Source organism: Typopeltis vanoorti, chromosome 3 (assembly GCF_054136105.1).
Source record: "Typopeltis vanoorti isolate ZY-2024b chromosome 3, IOZ_Tvanoo_1.0, whole genome shotgun sequence".
Classification (NCBI taxonomy): domain Eukaryota; kingdom Metazoa; phylum Arthropoda; class Arachnida; order Uropygi; family Thelyphonidae; genus Typopeltis; species Typopeltis vanoorti.
The window spans coordinates 94629834-94654500 of NC_143551.1; the positions used below are offsets into that span (position 1 = coordinate 94629834).

Consider the following 24667-nt stretch of genomic DNA (forward strand, 5'->3'; position numbering starts at 1 on the left):
TTGTATACAGCTAATTTAGTGTTCCGACTAATTTCCCTCTTATTCCATATGAATTTATTCAATTGACTTCCCACCATACCAGCTTTGCTGATTCTGTTGTCTATTTCTATATTTAATTTACCATCTTCAGTAAAAATCGTGCCTAAGTAGCTGAAATGTTTTACTTGTTCCACAGGTTCTCCATTCACAACACAGTTGACATTTTCAATGATTCTGCCTATTTTCATTGTCTTTGTCTTTTTATTGCTGACCTTCATACCATATCTATTACAACAGCAATTGAATTTAGTCAGAGAATCTAGCAGACTTGTAGCGGATTTATTTAGAAGTATAACATCATCCGCATAAAGCAAAGAGCTGACATTAACATCTCCAATTTTGATATCATGTTTAATACCACTTTCCTTCATAATGTGATCCATATAGATAATGAATAACAGAGGGGATAATGTACATCCTTGTCTCACACCAGCTTTAACATTAAACCATCCTCCTGTACTTCCTTCAATTCTAACTGCTGACTTACAACTCAAATAGAGACTAAGTACTGCTTGATATAATGCCCCATTGACACCATATAACAGTAGCATATTGAATAGCTTCTCTTTTGGCACCTTGTCATATGCCCTTTCCAGATCGACAAAACTTAAATACAGATCTTTGTTACAGGAATACCTCGATTATCAAGGTTATTGTTGCCACAAAAAATACTGCAATAATCGAATCCGCGATAATTGGGATAAGTAATGCATGTAAAATAGGTGATCAATGCCAAGAATTTTTTAAATCTATTAATTAAATTTTATATATCAAGTAAAAAAGAAATGTGTTAAGTAAAAAATGAAGGTTCATTAAGAAACACAAGATTATTCTTTAATCTTTATTTATATATAACAAGTACATACAGTATATACAATTATTCTTTCTCAGATAAAAATTGGTGTAGAGTTGTCTGGTGGGATTTTTTCTTTCTTTTTTCTTCATATAAAACCCAGTAGCAACGGATGGAATTTTCAATCTGACGAACTTTCAGTGATCACTTGAGATTAGGATCGCCATTCAAGATTTTTTTCTTTAAAATTTCCAGCAATTCTAAACATTTCATCCATATCTGAGGGTAAATTCCTTCGGTGCCAAGTCAATTTGTTCGTCATTATCATCGACTTGAGCATCGTAAGCACATTCCCTCTCTCTCGAGGTTAATTAGGTCTTCATCATCCAGCTCCTTATCATGTGACTGAAGCAGGTCCTGAACATCACCTTTTTCAATTTCTTTTAGTCCTAGATTGAAGCCCCAGAATTTGCAACGTGATCTAAAATATGGCGAACAGTTGATTCATTTAGACTGTACTCTCTTGCAATTTTGTCTTTGGTTATGCCTGCTTCATACTTATTTATCATATGCAATTTATCTTCTAAGGTGATTACTCTACGTTTCTTCTTGATAGCTGTAGACTTGAAATCATCCTTGTTTCTTTTAGCATTCATTGTAGGGGTGTAAATAACAAGAGAAATAAATATCCACATGTACTTCAGGCAAGGGTGGATAGTTACTGGTAAGAAGGCGCCATCGGATAAAAACGAAGCACTACAAGAGAGCGATACCTGGAGAGTGGTGACTTGAACTAGTTGCATATGTAGTAGGCTACATCTCATGGGCGCGATAATTCAAATTTGGTGCGCAAAAATTGGAATTTTTTTATCAAATTATAAACCGCGATAAATCGAGAATCGCGATAATTAAGGTATTCCTGTATATTCCCGTGATTTTTCAACTATCTGTCGTAAAGTGAAGATCTGATCCTGACAGGCTCTATTTGGTCTGAATCCAGCATGTTCTTCACCCAGCTTTTCTTCCAGAATTCTTCTCAACCGTTTCTCAAGTATACTTGCATAACCCTTACCAGGAACACTCAGTAGGGAAATACCTCTGTAATTCTCACATTCAGTTTTATTTCCCTTTTTATATAAGGGTACTATTAGAGCTCTACTCCAATCATCGGGAATTCGTCCGGCTGTCCAGGCCTTCTGAACTATGCAGTGCAGCCACTGTAAGACTTTTATACTCCCATACTTCAGTATTTCTGGTCGAATATCATCAACTCCTGCTACGTTTCCACATTTCAAGCCTTTAATGGCTTTTTCTACTTCAAGTATGGATATGTATTCCTGACTGCATGCCTGGTCAGTGTTTTTTACCACTGTGCTGTCATCACTGCTTGTTTCATTTAGCAGTTTTTCAAAGTAATTACTCCATACTTCAAGGATATCTTTTTATCCCGTTTTCATGTTACCTTTATCATCTCTAACTCCTGTTACAGCACTCTTTCCTCCATTCCTTAGCTTCTTCAACAACCTCCAGAATATTTTGGTAACCTTCTTGATATTTATTTTCTATGTTCTTGCCAAAGTCCTACCATGACTTTTGTTTAGCTAATTTTACACAGTGTTTAGCTTTCTTACATTTGCCTCTGTATTCTCTAAGAGCACAAGCTGACTTATTTGCCAGGAACTTTTGATATGCTTTCTTCACTTCATTGCTTCATGCTTTCTTCACTGCCTCTTTAACTTCCTGTGCCCACCATGGAGTTCTAATTTTTCTATTCTTGCAGACAACTTCACCACATGCCTCTCTAGCTGAATCAATCAAGGTTTTCTTCAAGGCTTGCCACTGAATCTCCAAGGTTTGGTTCCTGTTCTCAAACTCTTTCATTTTTTCTTCAATAAGCTTTGTGTATTTTAGTCTATAGTTCACATCTGAGAGTTGCTCAACTTTTATTCGCTTTAAAACTTTCTTACATGTTATTCTTTTCAATATGAAATTCAGTTTTATCTTGCTCAAGACTAAATAGTGATCACTTCCAATTTCAAATCCTCTGTACACTCTGGTGTCCTGCACCAGGGAGAAAACATCACTATCAACAATAACATAGTTAATGAGACTTTTCTTATTCCTTGCCTCTTCTCTCCATGTGAATTTGTGCACATTTTTATGTTGGAACATAGTATTAGTAATAACCAGTCCATGTCCTGGGCAGAAATCCAAAAGGTATTTGCCATTATTATTAGCTTTGCTCTTTTCTCCAAATTTACCCAAAACATTTTTGTATGTCTGACAATCATTTCCTACTCTGCTATTTAGATCCCCATCAAGGACCAACTTTTCCTTTTTCATTGTCAGTTGCTTTTTCTAAAGCATCAAAAAATTCCTCCACTTCTACCTTAGTAGAACCTTCTGTGGGATCATAGGCACAAATAAGTCTCATTGTCCAATTCCCCATTCTGATATTTGCCCACATCACTCTACTTGAGATTGCCTACCATTCAAGAAGATTAGCCTCGTATTTTGTGTTGAATACTATGGCTACTCCTTCTTTTCCTTGATTGTTATTGCCTGAATATAACATTTTGTATTTATTGCTCAGAAAGATCTCACCAGTTTTTGTCTTTTTTGTTTAAGATAAATAATTAAAATAAATTTAACAAGAGAAGAGCCGACATTTAATATAAATTTACATTATTTAACAATGCACAGTCAACAGGATAAAATCCACATAATTAATATCAAATAAAGTGGATCGAGATAGTTTTAGCTAAAAGATCAGGTAGTTAGTATTTAAGTAATTTGCAATTTGTAAAAATATGAGTACTGACAATACTAATTGTGAACTTACTAGCACTGACACAATGATGGATGACAAAGAGTTCTTTAGGACTATAAATCCTCACCTTATTATTCCATTATTCTCTGGAGATGATAATGATGATGTTCATTTGTATTTTAATTTTGTAGAAGAGTTAAGAGAGATAGGGAGATGGTCGGACTTCCAGTTACCAATTCTTCTTAGAAACTAACTGGTTGGAAAGGCAAAAAACTTTTTACATTCGTCCCCTATTCTTAGAGACAGCTTGGAATACTCTAAATTTATAGATACTTTGATATCACAATATTCCAAGGTGAGGAACGTAAGTCCCAATCTCTGGAAATTACAAGATTGTATGCAGGGAAATAAAGAAGGTGTAACAGACTTTCACAATAGGCTACTGACCCCTTGCAAATAGTCTGAGTGTTTCTGGAGAGGAAAAGCTGCATTTAGATTGTGCAGTTTTCCATCATTCTCGCTTGGGATTGAAAGATGAATTGAAAGAGACAGCATATAAAAAGAAAATAAAGAACTTGGAGGAGTGTTAACTCATGGTCAGAAAGAGAGAGAGAGAGAGAGAGAGGCTTCGCGATATTCATCACGCCTCTACCTCCAAACAAGTACACTCAATTAAACAGTTAGGTGATTCCACCCGTAACTCTAAGAAAGTTCTTGATATGCTGAAAGAAGAAAAATCCCCAAAGGAAAGGGAATAAAAAGTTGTAGACCTAGAGAATAAGGCTCATATTAAGATTATAGACAAAAAAAAAATTGGCCATACCAAAGTTAACTGATTCCTTTGACACTGAGGCATTAAAATTGCTTATTAGGCAGGAGGTAGAGAGGTTACATCAACCCGTAATGGAGCGACTAGATGCCATTATTATGCAACTAGGAGAACTCTATATAAGAACCTCCAAATATAATTCATGTTAGGATAGGGGGAATAGCAAAGAGAAAGGCAGAAGGAAAGCTTCCCCAATGTTACAGTTGTAACAAAGTTGGGCATTTAGCTTATAACTGCTTTAAGAAGAAAAAGTCCACCCCTAGAGGAATAAGGTATGAGTCAAATATTATGCCCCCTAGAAAAGGTTCAGTAAACGAACCGAGAAAGTGAAAGGACTACATCAGAAAGAGATCTGAAAATACTCTAACAGTAATTCAAGGCTTGGTAGAAGGGACACCTTGTAATATCCTACTGGATAACCGGTCCCAAGTCTCAGCAATAACTGGGTGAGGTCATTCTTCGAAAAAGTAAGAACCCGTATCACGAATGACGTGATAGAGCTGGGAAAGCCGGTCAAACTAACGGGCATCTCAAAGACTGAGATATGTATTCCAAGAAAGATAAAGGATGATATTAAGCTGCCTGGGTTTAATTTGAACATTTCCCAAGAATTACAAATTCTTCCTAAATCCTCTAGTATGAGCATTTGTTCAAATTATTTTGGGACTGGATTTCCTGGAGAGATGCAATTTCTCCTGTGAATTCAATAAAAAGAAAATTTCCCTAATGGGAATTGAATATGCACCTAATGGTGGCAGCAATCCAAAGTCTCATGCAGTAAAGTTTGACAAAAGAACCAAGCCAATGAATAAATACAGAACTAAAATGAACAGACAAAGAAAGAAGGATAAAGATGTGTGCCGACTTGACATGAATGACTCTTCCGATAATCCCATAGTAAATGAAAGTCTCAAAAAAAAAATCTTTACAGATTCGTATGTAATTGCCAGTGTTGCACTAGCAGACCCTGCAGAGGAAGACAGTAACAAAGTCAAGTTAAGCAGTGTTGAGACAATGGGAAGAGTCATCTACAAACCTCATCACAACCAAAACTGGGACAAGCCCCATATTATAGAGGCCCAGAATAAGGGATCCTGAGTGGAGGATTGTTTATGACACAATTAAGAGGTGATCGTATTCCTGAAAACTAATTTATTCCTCAAAACTCTTCACCTAGATGAAGATGGCCTTCTCTTGTCCAAGCAGAAAGTCTCAGGAAAATGGAAGGAAAAGGTTCTGTTCCGAAAGTCATGATACCACGGATTATTTATAAGTTCCATGATTCAGACAGACATGAGTTGGATCGAACGTGGCATCAAATTAGTGGAAAGTACACGTGGAAAGGAATGAAAAGTGCTGTCACTAAGTATGTGTCTTTGTGTCATGTGTGTCAATCAAAATCTGATGATGAGAGAAAAGGGCACAAGTCAAACACTGTAGTAAGCAAAAGTTAGTTAAGTTAAATAAAGAATAAGAAGTCAGACAAAATCCCAGGGAGAGGAAATATTGAAACTGTGAGGAAAAAAAAAAGACTATGTAATATGAATCATGGTCATCTCCAGAGAGTGAGGGAAGTACAGATGTAAGGAAAAATAAATAAACCTTTAAGTTTATTTTTTCGAGGAAAGTGTGGCCTATGTAAAATCTCTTGTGGAAAAAAATTTCACTTTGTTTAATTTTTGCAATTGATTTTCCATTTTTTTCCCTCAATATTTAGTAATATTTAAAATATAATGTACTAAATAGAATGTTACTGTAAAAGTGTATATACACTGACTGTATGTAAAGCTGTAAGTAAGGATTATGCCAGATCAGCGATGACAAAACACCAACTAAAGGTTACAAGGTCAACTGATGTTGACCGAACGGGCAGAAATGATGTCATCGCTAAAGGCAAATCCCGAAAAGACAAACCCTCTATATAGCAGATGACAGTTAATCAGGAAGTGTTTCCTAACTTGCTGACTTATTATTTCCATTACTCTCTATGATCTGGATTTGGCTAAAATACTAGTCCAATAATATATTATACATAGTTGAATACATATACTTCAAGTATATGTATTCAACATATACATATACATAGTATGTATTCTACATATACATAGTTGAATACATACACTTCAAGTACAGCTCTTAAATAAGAGCTGTACTTGAAGGAAATGTGTGTGTATGCTTTAAAGAGACTTACTGTTAACTTGGTTTCATAACTGTATCTCAAAGCTTGTGAGATGTGAGATACAATTATGAAACCAAGTTAACAGTAAGCCAATAAATTGGCTACCTTCCACTTCACTGATTATTAACAACAGAGAACACAGCTGAGATTACCATTGACATTGAGAAAATCTGTGTGAATTAGAGATTAAAAATTGTGATCGGGTTTAAAAATGTATCCTTACAATAAACAGATTTATATCTTATTTCATGGAAAAATACTGCAATAAAACAAAATTTCATTCTTGATGTTTTATTTTAAACAATGACAAAATTCTGAAAAAAAGAATTTTTTTTTTAGCTTGGTTTTAAAGAAAATCTAATTGGCTTTCACTTTTTTTATAAAAGCGAAAGAGAAAAAAAAAAAGAGAATAATAAAATTAGAGGATGACATTTTCAGGAATACAAAAATTGTGACACAGAAATGATCTGAATATGTAACTGCATCAAGCATGTATTTAAGTAATGGTTGCTGTGTTATCAGTGACAGGATCTAATGCTGTGAATCTCACAAGCAAACCTGCAGGATAATTAACACCAATGGCCACATAGGCACATTTAAATAAAATCTTCCAGCTTATCAGTCAACAATGGCATGCTGTATGTTAGTATTCATAATATATATATATATTATGCACTTTGTACGTATAAACACGCACGCGCGGTTAATATGAGAATCATGGGAAATACAAAAGTGTTACGAGAAAAATCTGAGCAATATACCAACATGTAAGGATAAGTAGGTGGTTGTGCCACTGCATATATATATATATATATATATATATATATATATATGCAGTGGCACAATGTACTGTTGTGTGTATGTATGTATATATATATATATATATACATATATATATATATATATATACAGGGTGTTCAGGATAAATTTGACATATTTATAATTAATTATATTTTTCCGTAAGTTACATGTATTAACACACACTTCTCTTCATTTAAAAGTTTGGACCCTTCTTCATTCATATACAAGATGTCAGAAAGGATGGATAGCTGGAACCCACCTGAATCATGGAAGAGAATAACTTGTATCATGATGATTCGTGCCCGCCATCAAAATAAGGATATTACGACTGCTGCCCAATGCTCCCTGAATACAGTAAAAACAATCAGGCATGAACTAGAGACTTGCAATGGTGACTACGAGGATGTAGCAAGAAGAAAGATCCCTAGCAGACGATCTGATTGCGTTCGTACAGCAGAATTCCTCGCAAATCTGTAGGAACAGGTGTTGAAGAACCCTGGCATTGGAATTCGGGCTTTGTTCGTGGAGTTGCTAACTGTAGTCAAGCCCTGGATAACAAGGGTAGCCAATGGTAGGCCGTATGTATGGCAGCAGGATTCGGCCCCTTGCCACACCTCTGGGAAAAGTCAAAAATGGTTGTCTGAAAATTTCTACGACTTCACCAGTCCAAATGTTTGGCCTCCAAACTCCCCAGACCTTAACCCCATGGATTATTTTGTATGGGGCGCAGTTGAAAAAGACACCAATCGCACTTCCAGTAATACAAAAGCCCAGTTAATGGATAAAATTAAAACAGTTTTTGCGGCCCTTCCCAGGGAGACTGTAGCATCAGCTTGTTCGAGGTTCCGAAGCAGAATTGAAGCTGTGATCAATGCTAATGGTGGTTATTTTGAGTAAATCTTGTTGATAGTATTGTAATTAACTCTGCCTGTAATGTTTTTTTGTCAATTCATTAAATTTAATAGATACAAAGAAGATTTTCTTTTTCCTTACGAAACTGTCAAATTTATCCCGAACACCCTGTATATACACACACACACACACACACACACACACACACACACACACACACACACACACAACAGTACATAACACACACACAACAGTGTTGGATCCTACTTCTTCTCAATCTATACTTTGGATCCGACTTGTTAGTCACTACGATGTTCCTAAACAAAAAAAATAGTTGCTAGTCGATTTCTAATACAAATATAGAGAAAATTTATATTTATTGACTGTGCCACTCTATATCTGAATTAGTTCAAGAATTGAAGAAAAATCAACCCTCAACTATTTCTCCTTAATATGGTATTAATATATATATATAGGCCGAGTATATTTGACTTACTTAATTCACCTACTTTGGTTCGAATATTTTATGAATGGTGCAGTAAAAGAGATTCAGGCAAAATACAACTTTTGATTAACAAAAACAAACATTTAATTTTAAAATCACAAATTTTACACTTAACTTCAAATCACTAATTAAGTTATTAGAAACACTTCAGCCTTCCTGGCAATACAGTCATACAAACTCAGACAATGGTAATTCTGCTATCTCTATTACAGTTTTCTCACAGTTCCTTAAGTTCCAAATACAATAAAATTGCACTAACACCTCTTCACAAACAAACACTTTTAAATTTACACTTCAGCTAATCTTCGCAATAGTTACTGTTAACATAAGGAAATTCTAGGATGAAACACACTCACATCTCTGCATAGGAATATTAATGGTTGGAATAATCTTACCGATAATCTTTTATCTTCATCAACTTATACACAAACACTTTTTATAACCGTAAACACTTTTAAACAGTAAACGGCACTCATTAAAATAAATCTTCTGAGCAATAACTGAATTAATCATCGGTCACAATACACATAAACAAACGTTCTTGCATGAAGTACTACTGATCACTCATGAATTAAGGCAACACACAATAATTCTTAACATGAGGTTTTATATGCACAGTCGTTCATTCCTCCTGCATTCAAATAATTCTTTAGGCACTATAATTCTAAACACAGCTAACGGTAAACTTCAACTTTACAGCCTCTACTATTTCTAGAAACTTTGTACTTTGCTTCAAGGTTCCGTATGTCCTTGAAAGGTCGGCGCTGAAATTAAATCTCAACTCAAGTATTGCTAGTCTATTTAATAGTCTCAGCTGTTTTTCATAGCTATAATTGTTATTCTACAACTTATTAGCTAACTGCTTCTCGACTAGTAGACTTTATTTAGCTGCTTGAGTGACTTGCCGACTCGTTATTATCACACTGTGATTCCCGAATGCTCCGATTCCAACCTAATGCCAATCCTCTCCTTTCTCTCTCTCCCTTAATAATCTAATCTCTCTATATTTTTAGTGTTCTTCCCTTTTTATATCCCTTCTTCCTGCCTAAATTATTCTCGTGATTTCTTTCTAAAACTCTTTTCAATAAACCTTCTCCTCACGTGGTGTTCCAAAACTCGCGCTCGCTTACTTACATGCATCTCCATGACAACAAAACAAAATATAATAAAATTGAGCTATTGCGTAACGTTAAACTTCTACAAATAGGAATAAATAGAGAATATTTACATTTCAATTAATGCGCAGTTAAATTATCAAATACAAATTCTTATAATATTAACATAGTAATAATTAAAATAGCTTAATAATATTTAATACAGTCTTTTCATTATTAATACATATATCTTGATTAAATAATTAAATATTAGACAAAATTAAGGTAGTTATATGAATATTAAATTATAAAATAAGTTATTTACATTAAATAATTACAAGTTTAGCTTATGTGATGGAAGATCATGTTGGATTCTGAAGCAAATATTAATTACTCAAATTACTGCATATTCAGAATCCAACAACAGTACATTAATATATATATATACACACACAACAGTACATTAATATATACACACACACACACACACACACAAACAGTACGTTAACACACACACACACACAACAGTACGTTAACACACACACACAACAGTACGTTAACACACACACACAACAGTACGTTAACACACACACACACACACAACAGTACGTTAACACACACACACACACACAACAGTACGTTAACACACACACACACACAACAGTACGTTAACACACACACACACACAACAGTACGTTAACACACACACACACACAACAGTACGTTAACACACACACACACACAACAGTACGTTAACACACACACACACAACAGTACGTTAACACACACACACACACACACAACAGTACGTTAACACACACACACACACAACAGTACGTTAACACACACACACACACACACAACAGTACGTTAACACACACACACACACAACAGTACGTTAACACACACACACACACACACAACAGTACGTTAACACACACACACACAACAGTACGTTAACACACACACAACAGTACGTTAACACACACACAACAGTACGTTAACACACACACAACAGTACGTTAACACACACACAACAGTACGTTAACACACACACAACAGTACGTTAACACACACACAACAGTACGTTAACACACACACAACAGTACGTTAATACACACACACACACACAACAGTACATTAATATATATATATATATATATATATATATACACACACACACAACAGTACATTAATATTAATACACACACACACACAACAGTACATTAATATTAATACACACACACACACACAACAGTACATTAATATTAATACACACACACACACAACAGTACATTAATATTAATACACACACACACACAACAGTACATTAATATTAATACACACACACACAACAGTACATTAATATTAATACACACACACACACAACAGTACATTAATATTAATACACACACACACACACACACACACACACACACACACACACACACACACACACACACACACACACAACAGTACATTAATACTATAGGTTAATTTTTTTAGATAATTTCTATTTTTTTTTTTTTTTATTACAAAAAAACCTGCATGGAGACTAATCATGAAACAATTTCATGCCACTTTTATGCAAGCTTCTAATAAGTAAGTGGTCTCATGTCAGGCAATTAAATTAATTTCACACCTAAAGACAAACAAAAACATCCATATGCATCGCAGGATTCAAACTCGCAGTCTAGTGGTTATAGGGTTGATATATTGACTACTCAAGCCAACCTGATTGGCCAAGAAGAAATGAAAAAAATTACTCAAGAAGAGGCTAAGAAAAACTGCTGAAAAAAAACTCAGGGTGAAACAAACTGGATTCATTCAAACCAAACACAAGTTGAGATCAGATTTTAACTTTAACAGTTGAAAAATCAGGAGAATATAATAAGGATTGGCATGGATTTGTAAAGAGTAAGTCTTGTTTTAGCAATTTACTTGCATTTTATGATAAGGTAACGAGTGTGTTAAATAATGGAGATTCATATAGTGATATTCTTGGACTTTGCAAAAGCATTAGATAGATTTTCACATGATAAGTTGGTGTACAAGCTGCAGAGGATGGGACTATATAGTGTATTGTTTAGATGAATTGTGATTTTTTTTCTCCGAACAATACCAGCAAGTTGTGTATAATGTAGCAGTGTCTCAAAAAAGAAAGATAACCAGGTAACCGTGCCTCAGGATTCTGTTCTTTGGGCCCTTGCTGTTTAACTTGTTTGTAAATTATATATCACATGGATCAAATGGAGTTCTTCACTTATTTGCTGATGATGATGCAAAGTTGGGGAAAATTATCAGTATCACTGCTAATGTTAATTCCCTTCAGGAAGATTTGAAGAGACTTTTGACTTTGTGTGTGCAGGCCTGATTGGCCAAGTGATTAGCATATCTGCTCTCCAGTCAAGAGGCTGCGGGCTTGAATTCTGCCACGGGCATGGATATTTCTGATTGTCCTACTAACTCTGTGTGGAAAGGACATCTGCAACCCTACCACTTCTTCCAGCAGAAGGCTTCCCTCCTCAAATCCAGTGAGGTGTGGGAGTGATCATACAGCATCTACGGACGTCAAATGTGAAATTGTTTTTTAATGAACACACAGCATTAATGGCAAAATCATATTGAAAATGAAGATATTAGAAAGGAACCTGATATGGTCACCATTGTGAGTGTGAGCAGAGCTAATCTAAGGTGGTATAGTCACTTAAACAGAAAAGGAACACAAAGGTTAGGAAAACAGGCTTCATGCCAGGAAAAAGATGAAGATAAAGACCAACAACTAAATGGATTGATCAGTTAGAAGTGTCAGAGCTTCAATATTGTGAGATCAATAAAATCTCACATTATTATTATTATTTTTGCACAAGAGCCCTAAGACTAATCAGGGAAGACCTAAACTATCAACACAATATCTATTGTACCTCTCCTTGAAATCATTAACAGACAAAGCACTCACAACTGACTAAGGCAACCCATTCTATTCATTCACCACTCTCCAAGCAAAAAATCCAGTTCACATGATCTTGCCAACCACACTTGTATCCAACTTCCAGGGATGACTGCTTGTTCTGATCCTTCTACTCAAGTGCTAAAACATTTCTCCTCATCAATCCTATAAAATTCTTTAAGCAACTTAAATGTTTCAATTATATCCACCACCACCCCCCCTCTTCACTTATTAATCAACTTTTGCAATCCACAAATCCTCAAATCTATCCTCATAAAGAGCATTCAACAGACCACTCACCATCTTGATCACTTGTGTCTGGATCCTCTCCACCATTTCCTCATCCCCAAGAAACCCAGGAAACATCTGGATTACAGCATAGTAATCCAGATGTGGTTGTATTAAGGCTTTATAACGAGGAATGATAACTCCCTTATCTCTGCTTGCTAGTGTGTTCTTCAATAACAAAGTAATCCTATGAGCTACCCTGGCTACTTTAGTAATACATCCTCTAAATTTCAACTCTCTATCTACTACTACCTTCAAATCCCTGACTTCTTCAATTTCCTGGATTACAGTTCCTCAATGTGGTACATAGTTTGTAATCTTTATATCCCAAGATGTATAATTTTACACTTTTCCACATTAACATTCATTGTGCTTTGTTCACACTGTCAGCCTATTTAAATCAAACTGCAGGTTCTCTACATCACCTCAATTAACTATTATCCTACCCAGCTTTGCATCATCAGCAAAGAACTGAATATCTCCCTGCAAATTATTTCCTATATCATTTATGTGCAAATAAAAAAAGCAATGGTCCAAGCACAGAGCCCTGTGGCACACCACTTGTCACCTGCTTTCTGCTGGATTCTGCTCCCCCATGTACTAATTTTTGGTATCTGTCCATCAGCCATGCCTTTATCCATATCAACAGTGCTGACAGATAATAGACTAATTTGGAGGAAAACTGTTGATAGAAAATTAATAATAACAAACTTTTATGTAATACTATCAGAATATTCTGTATATGCCTTGAGGGTACATATCAGGAATTGATGATTTCAAACACCAATCGATGTTCAAAAGAATTAGAATTCATAATTTTCCATTGTCATCTAAACAGTTTACAATGTAAACAACAATTAATTGCCATTAATTCACAATTTTTACTGTAAACTCAATTTAAAAGTACTTAAAAATCTAACCCACTGTATACTCTAGTATACTGTATGCTCTAGGATAAAGTACTTCATATGCAAAAAAGCAATCTTATATAAAATGCTTCAGTAAATTTAAGAAAAATTAGCCAATGACTTTTATTATGCTCATTGAGCTGATAACATTTTCACTCCAAGTTGTGTCTCATGTTAACTAGTGTACAAAATGGATGAGACACAGGTAAGCAGGTGTAAACATATAAAAATCTGTTAGATTGTTAGTAGAGTAGACAGTATTGATGGTAGAATGAAAAATATCAATGTTAGAATTAATACTGAACATGCGGCGATGGAAATGCAGGAGAAAGAAACAGACCTAAATAAGGAAATAGCATTATTGTATGTTATTTTTTCACAGGACAAAGTGCAAAATTGAAAAGTTGCAGAAGTGGCAAGAGGCAGGGCTAAGATGAGAAAGAAGTAGGTAGTCCAAGGTAAAAATCAAGATCATGTGAACAAATGAGAAAAACAAAGAAAATTATGTATGAAAGACTATGATCAGAGTACTTACTTTACTAAATCCTCTCTCTTCTATCTTTTAGAGTGTCGAGGTTTTTTCCAACTATTCTTGGACTTCGCAACTGCAACCATAACTCAAGGATAAGGTGGTTAAGCCTATGCCTCCCAGTGTGTCCTATGTCTGTAGATGCCTGTGTTCAGTTTGCCTGTTCTGGGGGGGGGGGAGAAAAACCAGAGTTTCTGGGTGAAATTAGATGGTATGAGACCACCTAACTCATCTTTCATCGAAAGAGACTAGATAAAGGTTCCTTACATCGCTGATAGGAATCAAATCCAGGTCTTTCCAACCAACAGGCTTCGTCTATATTGAATGAGCTACACAGGCTCAAGGAGTACTTAACGAAAGTATAACAAAATCATGTTTCCCTGCCAAAAAAATTAATGATATTAGTCATGCCATCCAGAAGCAAATAGGCAAGGCAAAAGAACTAATCATCTTGGTTGGCACTAATCTGAGAGGTAAGAAATATTCTATGGGTGAAAGGGGAGGATGTGAAGGAGTTGTTGTATGAAAAGTGAGGTGAACAGTGTAAGCCTCCTACCAGGCCATGATAGATGTGAACTGAGGAGGAGGGAATTAATTGCAAATGAATCAATACAAAGATTGTGCAGAAGGGATGATGTAGGATTTGTGAACCTATGGTCTAAGTTTGACAGACAGAAGGATTTGTATAATACTCATGGACTGCACCTAAATGGTTTTGGCATTAGGTGTCAGGAGAGAGCTTTGTTCACTGAGCATGCTAATGAGCAAATTCAGGAAAACTTAATTGGTGGATACAAGTGTAAAGGCACCCATGAAAGAATGAATGTGAGAATGATCAAATATGGAATCTAGTCTCTCAAGCAAAAATATTGAATAGGGTAGTCAATTATGGAAGTAAAGGTGGGTGGGGGCTTAAAGAAATATTGCAGTTTCTACATACGAGGAGGGTGGTCTGAAAAGTTCTCGGCCTGATAATGAAAGAAATCATTTATAATTTCAAAATTATTTTTATTTTTTAACATAATCTCCCTTAAGACTAATACATTTATTCCAGCGATGCTCCAGCACCATTATCCCATCCCTATAGTGGGTCTCAGAAAGATCTGCAAAATACCCCTTTACAGCTGCAATCACCTCTTGATTCGAAGAAAAATGCTGATAGCAAAGAAGAGATTTAGTTTTGGAAAGAGAAATCAGAGGGAGCCAAATCTAGGGAATAGGGTGGATGTTCTAACAATTCATAGTGCAGATCCTTTAATTTTCCCATTGCCAAAACACCTTTCTAGACAGGTGCATTGTCCTGATGAAAGATGATTTTTCTCACAAATATTTTCATCTGGTCTGGTTAAAAGATCGGAATAACATTCTCCGGTTATTGTTTCACCCTTTTCAAGATAATTAATAAACAAAATGCCTTTAGCATCCCAAAACACCGACACCATGACTTTTCCTGCTGATGGAACCAACTTTGTCTTCTTTGGCGCTGAACGACTGGCTTCTGTCTACTGTTTTGACTACTATTTGGATTCTGGTGTGTAATGGTGAATCCAAGTCTCATCCATAGTAATAATTCGATGCACAAAATCAGTTTTATTCCAAGCAATGTTCAGAGTTTTCATGCGAGTGTGTTTTTGATCTGCTGTGAGCAAGCACGGCACCCATCTTGTGCAAAGCTTTTTCGTATGCAATTCTTCATGCAAAATATATCCTACACGTTCTTTTGAAATACCTAGTCTCAGCAATTTCACGCACTTTGACTTACTGGTCATCCAATACTATATCGTGCACTTGATCACTGATTTCCGCTGTTGTTACACTTTTTGGACGTCCTTCACGTGGATCATCTTCAAGGCTGGTATGACCATGTTTAAACTCGGCAGCCCATTTCTTAATTGTCGAAAATGAAGGAGATGAGTGCCACATGATATAACATGATACTCAATTTATCCATTTCAAGGAATACAGACAATACTTTTGCTTCAGACAGCAGTATAAAACAAGCTACTTGATAGAATGACTTGCAATTTCACATGGATGATTATGACAGATGTACCAACTTAGAAAGAAAAGAAAAGAAAACGATAGTGTTGCCATCTATGGTCGAGGCCAAGAACTTTTCAGACCACCCTCATAATACCAGAAGTATCAGGAACAAAAGGGATGAGTTTGGGGAATTGGTTAATGCAACCTTGCCAAAAGTTATAGGTATTAGTGAGACTTGATTAACAGCAGATTATGTAGTTACAGGGATAGAATGTGAATGGTTTATTATTTTCAGGGAAGATAGGATGGCTGGAGGGGGGTACATGATAGCAGATGAACTACAGCCAAAAATAATAGAAGATAGGCAGGAGAGTGATTGCTCATTTGAGGCAGTATGGTGCAAGACCAAGTCCAATAAGACAAAATATATGGTTGATTGCAGCTACAGGGTGGTGGTGGGGGGGGGGGGGGGGGTTAATGGATGATCTGGAAGATATAAATCAGCAAATTAGTACTATGCAGATATAGAATGAAAAGAAGAGAAAGATCACATAGCGGGAAGGAAATGGAATTTATAATCTAATGAGAGAGAATTATTTAAGGCAGCAGTGATAGAGGGGACTCAGGATGCAAGAGTATTGGACCTGGTCATAGGATCAAAAGAGCTATCCATAACCAAGTTGGCCAAACTGCCCCCAGTTGGGGAAAGTAACCATGCAGCCTTCACTTGGAAGATTGTAAAACATGAGGAATACCGTCAAGAAGTGGTACATGTGGAACTGCAAGGCAGATGATTATGACAGGCTTAGGAGGAAGCTTGAAGCTGTGACATGCCATAAACCCTGCAACAGAAGGATATTAGTATTGCATGGGAGATAGTTAAGGGGCATCTAGAGGAAGCAATATTAAATTGTATACCTAAGGTAAAGAGTTGGATGGATGAGTAATGTCATTAAGCATGAGCTAGACAAAAAGAAAATGCTGTGAAGGGTATATAAAGAGAAAGGTTACTAGCAAACTCATGAACAGTGCAAGAGTCAGTCACACAAGAAAGGCAGCCAGTATGATAAGGAAGGCAAAATCAGATTATGAAAAGAAACTAGCTGAGCAGGCCAAAGGAAATCCCAAAGAGTTATTTTGATATGTGGCAAGTAAGAGGAAGAATGACTACAAAAGAATAATTAGGAAGACTAATAGTGAATCAAGGTGATATAGAGTTTGCAGTATGATTTCAATAGTCTGTCAGCATGGACAAAGGATAATTGGTGTCAATTTAATGTGGAGAAATGTACAATTATGCATTTTTGGATAAATAGATTACAAGCTGTGTACCACATTAAGGGAACTGTACTCCAGGAAACAGATGAAGTTAGGGATTTAGGGGTGGTGGTGGTAGACAGAGTTTGTTTACAGGGCAAATGCTAAGATACCTCATAAGATTACTTGGCTATTGAAAAACACACTAACAAGTAGAAATAAGATAATTATTCCTATTTATAGGCCTTGATACATCAACATCTGAATTACTGTGCTCAGGTCTGATGTCTTGGGAATGACAAAATGGTGGAGAGGTTTCAGAGGCAAGTGACCAAGATGGTGAGTGCTCTGTGAATTTCCTATGAAGATGGATTGAGGATGAGTATTTTGATGTTGGCTGATTGGCAAATGTTGGTTATATGTTGATGTTGGCTGATTGGCAAAAAAAAAAGAGGATATGATGAACATATTTAAGTTACTTAAAGTATTTTATAAGACTGATGCAAAGGAAATGCTTCCGAACTTGGCTAGATGACATAGAACAAGAGATCAACCCTGAAAGTTCAGTAAAGGCATAGTTAGTAGAGGTGTGGTAACTAATTTTTCACTTGAAGGGTGGCGAATCAATGAAACAGGTTGCCAGTGTCAGTTGCAAGTGCTTGGTCTGTTAATGGATTCAGGGAGAGGTATGATAGATTGTGTGGATAGTTTGGGCCTCCCACAATCTTCATACTCCGTGGAGTTGCCAGTACAATAATAATAATTATTACGACACTGTAGGTTGAAGATGTGTGACTGAGTGCAATGACAAAGATATCACTGATATTCTTGCCAAACCTTTATAGAAAGGGAGAAATGGTTTGGTGAATATAACAGATTCAACAGATGTGAGATGCAGGTCAGTAGAGATTCTAGGCTCTAGTATTTAAGTTGTAAGTCTGTTTATAACTAACTGAGGAGAACATATAAGTTAATGTTCAGATGTAAAGAATTTTGTTAAGATTTGTGATTTACTTTGTTGGGGAAATCTCTGTTCTAATGTGATACTGGTATCCTTCAAAAATATTTGACCAGACCGAGTTTTAAACTGAATAAGGATGTCTCTTAATCAAATTACCAGTAAACTCCCTAATCAAAAGCGTTCACAAAAAGTAGATAAGCAGATTCCTGGCAGAATTCACTGTCTTAAGTTCAGATGCTATGGGAAGTCTCATTTCATGTCAATGATTTATTCCAGTAAGCTCTGTCTTTTTTTTTTTTTTTTGTTTCAAAGATAAATGTTCTTTTGCTATAAAGTTCTTGGCTATAAAGCACTGAACAAGAAAAAAAATGTCCATTTCACAACTAAGGTTAAAAATTAATCGTTTCAATAAGAGAGAAATTTCAATAAGAATCTTTGAGAGACACTGATAACACATAATTATTGGTCGATTTTTATCAAGAGCTGCCATTGTCTTACATTACACAGGGTAAGTTCATTTTCAGAAAGTGAACATTAGTTTGGATAAATATGGTATTTTATCCTCATGATGAAATTTTAAATTAAGCTTTGTTCACACTCATGATTTCCTGTGAATCATGTATAAGTTATAAATCCATCCTCTGAAACACCAGCAGGCAAGACTCAAAAAAAGCTAAAATTGTCTTCAACAATCGTATTCAAGAAGTTCAATAGCAAGACAAATCAGGGCAAAATAAAACATCTATTTGACACTTTAAGGCTACAACTATTGGGAAAACTCCAATTTTTAAGCATTAGTTTACTTACATGGTGAAAAATGGATATTCTATCTTTATGTGTGACTGGAATTTTTGTGGGGGGAGATAGTTCAAAATGGTGACTACATATTTCACAAGCAAAGACACAGTGGTATCTTTTGTGTGAAGAAGCAAAGTATGAGGCAACTGAGTTTGTGGAGTTTGTCAATTATTCTAGAAGCAAATATTATTATTACGGGCAACTCCAGGGAGTCAACACACTCATCACGGGAGGCCCTAACATCATGTCAAGAACAACTATTCGACATTCACACAATATCTATCATACCTCGCCTTGAATTCATTCACAGTCATGGCACCCACAACAGACTCTGGCAGCTTATTCCACTCATTCACCACTCTCCAAGTAAAAAACCTAGCTCTAACACCCTTGCTAACTACATTCTTGCCCAGCTTCCATGTATGGCCCTTAGTCCTCCCACCACCAGTCCTATTCTCAAAAATATCTTCTGAATTAATCTTATAGAACCCCTTCAGTAATTTGAATGTCTCAATCATATCACCCCTTTTCCGCCTATCAACTAATTTCTGCAACCCACAAATCTTCAACCTGTTCTCATAAGGTTCATTCCACAGACCTGCTATCATCTTGGTCACTCTCCTCTGGATCCTCTCCACCACCTCCTGATCAAGAAGAAACCTTGGTGCCCATATCTGGGCACAGTAATCTAGATGGGGTCTTATCAAGGCTCGATACAGAGGAGCAATAACTTGTTTGTCTCTGCTTGTTAAAGTATTTTTCAGCAACCAAGTGATTTGATGAGCTGATTTAGCTACTTTTGCAATGTGCCCCCCCTAAACTTCAACTCCCTATCCACCAACACTCCCAAATCCCTGGCCTCATCAATCTCCTGGAGTTCCACCAATGTGATATACTGCTGCTAATCTTTTCACCCCAAAATGCATAACCTTACACTTTGTCACATTAAATTGACATCCATTCTCCTTAGCCCAGAAGTCCAATCTATCCAAGTCATCCTGCAAGATTTTGACATCTTCTACATTCACTATTGCCCTACCCAACTTTGCATCATCGGCGAACAAATGAACTGTTCCTCTTAGATCTTTCCCTATATCGTTAATGAACAAATTAAACAGCAGTTGTCCAAGAACAGAACCCTGCGATACACAACTAGTCACAGGCCGTCTTTTGGACTCTACTCCTGAATAAACCACTCTCTGATATCTCTCCATCAACCACCCTCCTATCCATCTCACCAACCCTGTATCCATCCCCATATGCTGCAGTTTACTGATCAGAATTCCATGTGGTATCCTGTCAAAGGCCTTAGCAAGGTCCAGTAGAATCACTGTAAACCAATTACCCTTATCCAGTTCAGCCATCACTGTGTTATAAAACATGAGCAAGTTACTGAGGCATGATCTACCCTTCACAAAACCATGTTGTACCCCATATAGTATCCCATTTTCATCTATCCAATCCTGTATTCTTCTCGACTAATTTCTCTAAGACCTTGACAACGATTCCTGATATGCTAATCGGTCGGTAATTTACAACAGCAGTCTTGGAACCTCCTTTATGCAGTGGAACTATTTTCCCCTCTTTCCACCCCCTCGGGACTAACCCAGACCCGAGACTCAAATTAAACAAAATGGTCAAGGGTACTGACAATTCTTTAGCCACTTCACGTACGACACGAGCTGGTATACCATCCAATCCCACAGATGTATTGACATTGAGGTTTTGCAATAGATTACTCACCTCCACTTCATTCACCACAATTTCCGTATAATCTATTGGTTCATTCATTCCTGCAATGTCACCACCTGGATGATATACTCTTGCAAAGTGCTCGCTCAGTAATTCAACCATATCAACTGATTTGGTTACCTACCTACCATCGGCATTCTTTAAAATCATTCTGCCATATACATTTATTCTTTTACTTGCAACATATCGAAAAAACTGTTTGGGATTCTCTTTAGCCTGCATGGCTAATGTTCTTTCATAATCCGTTTTTGCTTTTCTTCCCACACTTTACCCTTCTGGCCTGCACTTTATACCGTTCATGTGCCTGCTGGTCACCTTTCTCCTTAAAATTCCCTCCACAGTTGTTTCTTTTTTTTTTTTTTTTTGTAGCTCAAGCTTAATGGTGTTATTCACCCATTAAACTCCAACTTGATTTATTATTCGGACTCCAGGTATACAGTCAGCCATTGCCTCATGCAGACACTTCTTAACTGCCTCCCATGCACTATCAACATCCAGCCCTTGCAGTTTACATGGCACTGAACGAATCAAACTTCTAAGCTTGTCATACTTACCAGCCCGATAATTCCACATGTACCCTGTCTTAATTGTAAATTCCACACCTTTAGCCACCTCCTAAGTCAAGATCCTATTAATCACTCTCACCAATTGGTGGCAACGTGGTCATATTCATTACAGCCAAATTCTCAGATGCAATTACTAGGTCAAGCACTCTCTGACCCCTAGTATTTTCCATTACATACTGTTGCAGATAGTTATCCGTTAATAACTGCATAAAATCCAATTCCCTCCTCCCATGTGTCCTCTCCTCACTCCAATCAATGCGACCATAGTTGAAATCTCCCATAATAATTACCCTCCTTCCACTCATTTCTTCTATTTGCTTATGCATACTATATCCACCATCTATTCCATCACCTGGTTTATAGCAGCACCCAACTGTATATTTTGTTTTGCTAGCCTCAATATCACACCGAATAGCCTCAAATGTGCTCTTTTCTTTATCCTGCAGTTCCACTTCTATTCTCCTTGGCTGTAGCTCATCAGCTATCATCAATAACACTCCTCACCCCATTTTATTCTTCCTGTCTCTCTTGAACACACCATACCCCTCACATTCAATCGCACTAGCTATATCATCTTCTGTCAGCCATGTTTCACTAATGCCAATAACCTGTAGCCTGGAAGTGCCAACCAAGGCAAAAATTTCTTCCTTCTTGTTCCTAATACTTCTGGCATTAGTATACATGAATTGCAGAAGCCCATTTGTCCCATCCCTATTTTGATGCCTTATACTAACTATTTCATTCTGATTTGTTGTCTTTTGTACTCGCTCGGGCATATTACACACATTCATACACTCAACTGTCTCCCTAAAGTCTGCATATCTATTCCTCTCCCCTTAATAACTCTAGTTTCCCTGATTCTGCACATCCACTTCCACTACATTCAACACCTTTTCAAGTCTCCATATACCAAATCCATTCAAATGTAAACCATCCATCTTATATGAATCCTTTTGCCCATTGAATTCGCTCCACACATCCACAAATTCCACACCACTCCTCCTGCATAATTCAATCATAATGTCATTAGCAATTATGGACCTCCTTCTATACTCGTCACTGTCATACTGCGGCAACATACTCATCATCTTGACTCTCTCCCATTCTTCTCAAAAGCTACCTCAAGCAATTCCTTCAAATCCTCTCTCATAGCTATTTTGTCTCCTTTCAAATTATTTGTACCTGCCACCACTATCATTTCTTTCACCCTTTGCTTTTGCTCCCTAATAGACTCGCTTACATCCTTAACGTTCACACCAGGTTGGTACGATTTTGATCGCACCTCTTACTAAAGAATCTCCATACAACACTCGTTCTTTCATTTTGTTTACACTCACTATCATACTCTTATTTTTCCTATCATACTTTTGCCATTTATTAGTCTGTACACTCCGTAAACATTTTTGCCAACACTCCAGCTGCCGATTTGCCCTGTGTATTGCTCCGCATAACCGTATGATCTCACTCGTTGCATCAGTCTCATCATTTTTATTTTCCGTTAATTCATTCATTCGTTCTGTATATTTACCTTCATTCTCACTTTCGACACAACTCTCACAGCTATCTGGTACTACCTTGCAAATATCACTCGCATATCACAATTTAATACATTCTCACTTTCAACAACGTTATCACCCTCATGACCAGAAACACTCTTTAAATCCTCACATTCCTTACACTTTCTGCACATATTCACTAAACTATTGTTGTTTAACTAGACTCCAACTGTTCTCCTCAATGCATACATTTTGCAAATGGTACACTGAATCAAATCCTTTAAATTAAAATTTTTAGACAAAGATGGCGACCCGGATGCCATCTTTGTATTTCTCTTCATGGGGGCCATGTGCACAAATAATCGTATCTATCAATTTACTAATTAAAATACTCAGAAAACACACAAAAATCACCCAGACATGCTAAGATATGAAAAGTAAATAATACTATGTAAGATTCAAGCAAATTTACCAATTATTACTCAAAATAATACTTATCTGTTCAGGAGCTCTCTACAAAATATATCGAGTGAAACTCTACGTTTTGTGGTTGAGCATGTGATTTTGTATTTCAGCACGCTGCCAGCAACAGAGAACACTGAATTGAAAATGTTATTGTGTAACCACACAATGTGCCGTGCATACCATATACATTTTGAATTATGAATATATAGACAATAATTGATTTTCACAACTATAAAAAACATTTTGGGTTTTCAGCACTCCTTTGCTTTGTATACAACAAGGAAAGAAAATTGTTTTAAACACTTCAGTGGAAGAGGAAGAAACAAACACTCACCTGGCATTTACCATACCAAATGTACGATCTTTCTCAATGATATGCTTCAGCATAGAAACTATAGTAGGCTGAAACAAATGAAGGGGTAAGGTTTGACCAGGTACCAAAACCACACCAGGTAATGCCATGAGTGGCATTGTTTGATGGCTGTCATCATCCAAAACCACTCGCCCACTTAGTTCCTCAAGATCTGTTCCCAGATACTACAGAAAAAAGAAAATATATTAACCTTGCAGAAACAATTTAGAAAGAATAGAATATAGTTCGCCCACCGTTTGTAGATCTCTCCTTGGCATTTTGCCAAGAATAGTCGATTCATGCTGAAGAAGAGAAAGAAATGAAGGATGTACGAATTGGTCGCCAACATGCGAAATCACGTGTTTTCTTGTCTGTCGCTGTACTAGCTAGCTTGATTTTTGTTGTCGCTTTTTTGCATTATTTTTTTATTATTAATTTGTATGATGGATCCAGTACAGTCAACAAGTTCTGTTGTTGTTTAACAACAGAACTTGTTGACT

General features: G+C 36.4%; 1 protein-coding gene across 1 annotated transcript in view; it reads right to left on the reverse strand.

Moving 5' to 3' along the window:
* Positions 1 to 24667, reverse strand: part of LOC150108394 (protein cereblon-like) — a 293909-nt gene that overhangs the window by 191576 nt on the left and 77666 nt on the right. The window contains exon 3 of the mRNA XM_090415815.1: positions 24150 to 24352. Coding sequence (XP_090271941.1) covers positions 24150 to 24352 — 203 coding nt within the window. The remainder of the gene's footprint in view (positions 1 to 24149; positions 24353 to 24667) is intronic.